This window comes from Penaeus monodon, chromosome 38 (genome assembly GCF_015228065.2).
Source record: "Penaeus monodon isolate SGIC_2016 chromosome 38, NSTDA_Pmon_1, whole genome shotgun sequence".
In the NCBI taxonomy this organism is placed as follows: domain Eukaryota; kingdom Metazoa; phylum Arthropoda; class Malacostraca; order Decapoda; family Penaeidae; genus Penaeus; species Penaeus monodon.
The window spans coordinates 13,473,955-13,481,564 of record NC_051423.1 but is presented as its reverse complement, the minus strand read 5'-3'; the positions used below and the strand labels follow the sequence as shown (position 1 = coordinate 13,481,564).

Sequence of the window (7,610 nt, the reverse complement as noted above, 5' to 3'; positions counted from 1 at the left end):
GCCGCCCAAGTCGCATAATCTTACCCATTGTTTACTCTGTCGCACAAAAATTGCATCCTATCGATCAAATAGTACTGTTAATAAATTAGCAGTTGTTGATTATATTAACTTTAGACACTGGTGTTGTCTTTGGCATGATCAATGATATAAAAGCTTTTTTACCAGCCAGATGATATTTCAATACAATGATAATAGAAAGGTCCTCCAGGCATGTATATAAAACTAATGCTTGACTGATAGCCCTCTACACACATAGAATCACAGCCAGTTTGTATAGATACTTTGGTATCTACCCTAGCTTTTTGCAGGACATGTACACTGTTCTATAAGTGAATGTTATCAAATCAATCAAATCTCTCTCTCTCTCTCTCTCTCTCTCTCTCTCTCTCTCTCTCTCTCTCTCTCTCTCTCTCTCTCTCTCTCTCTCTCTCTCTCTCTCTCTCTCTCTCTCTTTCTTCGTTCACTCACTTGGTTCATTCAGACATTCACACACAAACACGGACACACACATCTCAGCAAAAAAATATGTACAAAAGGAATATTATGAGACGGCAATATATCACATTTAAATTTAATTCCCAGCTTATATAACGATTTATTTAAAATAATACAGAGAACAATATTTACATAACAATTAACAGAGAATCATTATATGTGGTGGGTCCACATAAGGCATGCCGGTATGTCCTACACAGCAATTCAACAGAACAAATAACAGTCCCACAGACTATATACCATTCATGCACAGCACAATATAGAAAAAATGTGAACGTTTGTGTCCACTTTACATTTTTTTATAGACGGAATGATATATGTTCCCTAAAAAATAGGTGTTTGTGATATAATATATATCTTTTTTAATGAAATACATACCTTCCTGTATTCACATCACATTCTGCTGTCTTATGACATTCTGATTTCAGTGCAACATATACTGGGCAGATTTCAGAACGAGATTCATCAGCAATGAACAATAACGTAATTTTATAAAGGAAGAAGTATGATATTCTAATAACTGCCCAAAACCATTTACCAAGAGATTTGGTTGACAACATCCATTAAGTCGCATCATCATTATTACGCTAACAGCAAATGACACAGATGAGCTTAATCTATTTCTATTAGGAAGATTTTATTTTTCCTACATCTATCGTCCCTGCATTAGTTTTTTTTTATGAACAATGTAGTAATATTACGCACATGATTATAATATCATCATGTGTGAATTATATTTTATTATCTTCCACTCAAAATATCCCAGGTGCATATCCGTGGATTAAATCATTTTACAATATTCATAATACTCTTGATATCTTTCGTTTCATGTTAGCATATAAACTTCCATGTTGCTGCTTGTTATTCCTCTGGAATTTTGAAGCTCATCTAATCTCTTTATGCTGTTCGGTAACCTCTCCTACAAACTCGAACAGTCGACTTTTATTTTGTAATTACCATGTTTTGCTTTGCTCCACTCTGGAATTGGAGTAAATTCAAGAATAATTCACTGAACATTTCACTGAAGAATTCGCTGATCACTGTCCCTGGGCTAGCCACAGGGTGATTACACCGGCACTTCTTCTTCCTACTGATAATAATAAGCCCTGAGGATTGGAAAAATCAGATATGGATGCAGAGAAACAGGAAAGCGTCATTGCAGATGTTGCATTGCACCTATCTTATATCCAAATATCTTTTGTTATCACTGCTAAATAGCTGTAGCAATAATCAGTTATCAATAGTTACACTTATATTGTTGAAAAAGGGTTCCCACTTAAGTCAGGTACAATATAATAAAAACGTCTACTTTGCTCTATCGGAACTATTACTTGAGTTTTTACATAATCTCTAAGAAGGTTTAAACACACGAATGTCTTATTTTTACGCTATGCCAACGATTAACAGTAAGAATGAATATTCATCTATATTTCATTGACTAACTGTAAGAACTGCAACATACAGATGTGTTGCGTTACATTATTATTTTGCAATGTGCATTTCCAGGCACCGGGTCCTGAAGTCTTCTCTCGGTCCTTGACGTTCACAGTTTTAAGTCAAGTAACATCATCTGACTTTTATAATCTGTAGAATTATCAATTTATCAATGAGTATAAAGACAAGCCAGATACATGAATGTCCAAACCTACATCTATCTAGCTGAAAAGTATTACAAATTAAACCATACTTATACAGGGTATGTCATTTTACAATTTATGAACCTTGCAATCCATATATATTATACTCAGGTAAAAGTTCACATCTCTATAACTGCAGGTCTTAACTCAATCTGAGAATCTGTTATTTTTATATATTTTATGGACTGAGGACCCTGCCTGAGCTGTACATATTTTGTAGTTTGATAAACATTATCATAAACCATCGTTATCGACATGACACAGTTTTCTCCTTAGGCTTACCAAAGAGTAATGATACCCTGACTTTCATGCCTACACAATAAAGCAGGATGCTAAGGTGATATGGTAAAACTTATTGTTAAAGACACAGTGCTGTACAGGTATATGTTGTCCACTAACACTAGCAAATACAAGAATTAAATACTTAACAAGGGCGGTTTTATACAAGTGTTATTTCTAATATTAAACCTGCAAGATGGTAAAATAAAATATTAACCTTAACATTTTTAGCATAGAGACTGTTGGCGACCTTCTTCAATAATATACTTACGTGTCGATTCTAAGTTAGGATTGAAATTAAAATACCCAACGATTCCACTGACACTATCTAAGATTAATATGGCTATCTTGTAAACGTCCCAAGTCTATACAGTAAATTCTTATACTCAAATATTACCTACTATTCTAGGTAATGTTATCATATACAGCATTACAATATAAAACTTCTCACAATGACAGTACACTTCAGTTTCTGAATTATATTTAGATATCACTTTCAGTTTTATAATATCATGAGAATATTATGGAAAGGGAAGAATGACTTTAAAAATAACAAAATACCTTCAAAAACTTATCACAGATTAATTAGAAACCAGTCCTCAAGCATTATCATAAGCTCTATACAACTCTGGAAGTGATGTTTTAGTTACAGATGTATAATGATTACAGGAATCACCACAACCTATGCACCTGATTTACAGGAGACATAAGATCCTATAAAAGGTATCACAGAGAATAAATACTCCACTGCTCTATAAATACACACATACACGTTTTCTCCATAACAGAATCGTATATAACGTTGAAAATACTGTGGGTAATATTACAACCCCTTGGCACTAAATACCTCTATTTCAAAAAATATACCAAATAAAACAGGCTAAATCAATTATTCAGTCTGACTAGGGTTTGGATTTTCACCATTTGTGTTTTTGTTCAACAGATTAATTAAATTCTCCAGTCTTTCCTCAAGACTCGTTATCCTCTTAGTGAGATTGCCGTATGTCTCTGTTATCTCGTCGACCTTTTCACTCATAATTTCAGCCATGTTGGCCTCGAGTTCCTTGATGCTGACCTTCAGGTCTTGCTGCTCGTTGCGGTGGTACTCTCCTCGGCGAATCCTACTGCCCTTCCTGGCACGGACGCTGCCCTTGTTGTCGGCGGACTCGGTCTCTCGAGCTCTTAGGCACTCAATGATGTTGGTTTTCAGAAAAGACGGCAGGGCTACATCTATGCATTTCTTATTCTCCACCATGTAAAGTCTATTTGCCTGTGAAACAAAATTATTCAGAAATATTGTACGTCTGATGTTTCTAGTTGTTTATTTTGAAGCTTTACAATATGGTAATGGGGAAGTGGTAATTAAAGTAGAAAATGTTCTGATATGAAACAATTTACTGATTTGCTCATATTGTACCTCATTTTTCGTCAGTAATGTTTCTGTAATCTTTACTAATCAAATAAGTGTATTAGCATACCTTTTTTGGATGGTTCGGAAGAACAAAAGCACGTGAATTGTAGCAATCATGTTTGCATATATAGGAAACCTTTGTCAGCATTTCTCGCAATCTGAAACATTTTATTACAGCAAGTGAAATAAGCATTTAGTTATATAACTTATACAGCATATAGTTGTTGATGTTTTTAACTACGCTATCAATGCAATAATACCTCATCTCTGTCTTTTACCATAGCATTCAGCTCTATTAAACCCACTTTCTAAAAGATTAATCATTCATACACTTGTAAACATACAACCCCGCCTCTTACTTGGGAATCTTGATGTGAGACCCGAGGTATGATGTTGTGGAGAAGTTCTTTTCCATCTGAAATACCAGCTCTGTTTGCTTTATAAGCCTCTCCAGATGAGCCGAGTTCCTTAAACCCTGTTGGCAAACAATCACTAATTAATTAACACCATTAAAATCTTCAGAATCATTCAACCATTAAAATCATTAAAGCCATTTTATACAGATATCAGCATGTATAAAAATGGCGAACACCAATACTTCGTTTAAAATGTTTTTTAAAGGCTTGATTGAAAATCAGATGCCTTACCTGAACGTCATTGACTGCAAGAGCCACCAGAAGATTGGAGAGGATGATGGAGACGAGGATGACAAAGAACAAAAATATAATATGTCCAGTTGCAACTAAGTGTGATAACCCAACTACAAAATCATCTTGAAAGTCTAGTTCACCGATCATCATGGTAAGTGTCTTGGTGAATGTCAAGACTGGATTGGTGAATACCTGGTTCTCTTGGTTTCCTGCGCCAGGGTCCTTGGCATAATGGAGAGCAACATAGAACGCAGACGAAAATGCAAGAAGGAGGCAAAAGTATATAGCAAATATACGAACAAAGACCTTGGCCACTCTGGTAAACATGACGACATATATGCCACAGTTTGGAAATCGTCCGATAAGCACCATGCACTCGGTCCACATTAACAGGAGCATCCATGTGGCCAGATGGTGTTGCCATTCCTTTGGCACCGAAACAGGCACGACTAGCAGAACGAGAAGAGTTATCATCACATGGAGGATGCCAGAAAGTGATCGGAACCATGCTAGCTTATTCTGCATAAGGGATAGCATTTGTTGTAGGAGGATTAAGACTGTCTGAAATATCACCAAACCTTTGAGAACCTGGTCAGCTTCATCTGGAATAGCTGATAGCCCCCACTCGCCCTGCACATGAGATTCACCCCACTCCTTCCATTCCTGGCCTCGCTCCTCTACGAGGGCACTAACGTTAGTGTGACTCGTAGTCCACACAAATTTGTTGAAGGTCAGAATGGTGGTCAGCACTGCATAAATAAAATAAAAGACAACTTCTATTAAAAATAATCTCCGCACATTCATCCACTTCAGAAGAAGAAAGGCTTCACAAAGAGGATGGCTCAGGAGCTTTGCTTGACCCATGTCCACAAATGACTGTAGGTTTTGTACCTGATTCTTCTCGAATGAACAGGTAAGAGGCAAAAAGTTCAGAGACACTTCTAAAGTCTTTGTATTAATTTTGGGAGAATTTGTGACCAGGCAGTGGTCAAAGACCGCATCCATGGTGCCCGGGAGATGATGCAGGATATAGGATAGCACGCTTTCACCATTGTCATCAACGGCTGCTAGATCGGCTCCTGCGTTGAGGAGCGCCACCATCGAGGGAATCGAGCGCGCTTTCGCTGCCTTGTGAAGCGGCGTTTCTCCGTTCGCATCCTTGGCGCGCACCAGAGCCCCTGCCTTGAGCAAGACTGCAATAGCTTCAACGCACCCTGATGCACTGGCATCATGCAGAGGCGTATGTCCTCGCATGTCCCGGTGATCCACGACTCCTGGCCGCCCGGAGGAGAGAAGCAGCTTAATGCATGCAGTCGATTGCGACGCCGCTGCGTAGTGCAGGGGCGTCTGTCCAAACTGATTCTTGGCATACACCGATGCCCCTGCCGACAGCAGGTAACTAAGCCCGGCTGTCCACCGTAACTGTGCCGCACGGTGAAGGGCTGTTTCATGGAACGAGCCTCCATGGCCATTGATATGCACGCCTGCAACCAAGAGAGCTTTAAGGCCTTCCAGAGATTCGTTATCCACCACTTTCAGCAATCTGGCGGCGTCAGGATCCCACGCGTTGAGGTCTGCTGACGACATGCCACTATTTGATTCATCTGAAAAATGTGTAACCTGACTTCAGTTTATCTACTGTCAAATACTAAATATTTGATTCCAAGTATAGATGTCTCTTTGATCAATATCTTCCAAAATTACACAAATTGGTAATATACACAACAAACAGGTCTATTGTTTGTTTTTTCTGCCGAATTACAGAGAGAAGAATATTGCTTACAAGTCGGCATAGATTTTCAATGCCTAACCTGTACTTAACATATCTGACAATGTCTCTGACACACTGTCCGAGGTCTGGTGAATGAGCTTCCCACACAGGCTATCAGAGGGCGACGGGACGGCTGTGTAGCTGAAGTTCCCTTGACCACGTGACATGGCTCTTCCTCACCTGCAAGATAAAGACAACGTTGCAATGGGCGTCATATGTACCACAAAGCCTTAGAAGCTAAAAGAAACTTGGCAATGTCCTGGCATTCCGTGTATATGCACCTACTGAATACTTCTAGATAATGTTATGAGAGAAAGACATCAACATTAGTTATATACACATGCAATACCTATTTATTCACAAATGTATTTCATAACCCACTGGAACCGGTGTACTCTTAACACTAATATGATTGGCACTGTACACAATATCCTGCAATCATAAGGTAGGCTTTAACCATAAAAGTCATATGACCAAAGGTCGGCCCGAGCATCAAGATAATGAGGAACAAGGTCACGTTCTTTCATGACAGCAGTTTTAGTTGCTTTTAAGCTTGATTATCTTTGTTATATGTTTCCATAATGCGTGGGTGTATATATTGTTGCAGACTGATATTCAGATTAATGTTCATGTTATTAGGATTCGAAAGGAAAATGGAAAACATATGAAGTTTAATACGAAGTAACCTTCTTTATGCTCTTTCTGTTATTTAGATATAATAATAGCAAACTTTTCACTCAGTAGGATACCTATCTGAAGCAGTCTCCACGAAAGTTCTCAGACAGTTTTGAGACGATTCTGAGACTAAAATTTGTCTAAAAATGTCTCAAAAGTATGTCAGGCCGGCGCTCTGACACATAAAAATATCAATAAATAGATAGATTAAAATAATACTTTCATATTACTCAAGATAATATATATAAGGTTTAATTATTTATACTAATGCAGTCATGAACACGTTCATTTTAAATAAAACCAGACATTCATTAAATAATATAAGTGATCACATGGCAACAATGCCCTTCGATTGCCTACATCGTTCACTTGCACTCCTCACTTTATGTCAGGTTCAAAAATACCTTCAAATGTATGCAGAGATGTTTTTGTAATCTATTGCGCTAGCGTTACACATATATGTATACATATTTACAGGAAACAAACATAATTAATGAAAGTGGAATGACCTTTGCTGAAGCGCCTTCAGCTAACTATTGTGGTTATTGAATACCTTCAAATACCTTCAAGATATGTTTTTGCTTAGAGTAAAACATATACTGTGCATGAGTAACACATACAAAGGGCCTAGGTACAGAAATATATATGAAAATTAATGGGAAAGGCTTCTGCCGAAACGTGGAGGCCCTACT

The 7,610-nt window shown here is 37.8% G+C and overlaps 1 protein-coding gene across 1 annotated transcript; it reads right to left on the bottom strand.

Annotated features, from left to right (window-relative positions):
• Positions 1–557: 557 nt before the first annotated feature.
• Positions 558–6,423, bottom strand: LOC119596898 (transient receptor potential channel pyrexia-like; the record flags this gene model as incomplete). Its single annotated transcript, XM_037946258.1, is given in 5 exon segments — positions 558–3,681; positions 3,890–3,980; positions 4,182–4,297; positions 4,470–6,076; positions 6,284–6,423. Coding segments are annotated over 5 exon segments (2,322 nt in total). The 3' UTR covers positions 558–3,300.
• Between the last annotated feature and the right edge of the window lie 1,187 nt (positions 6,424–7,610).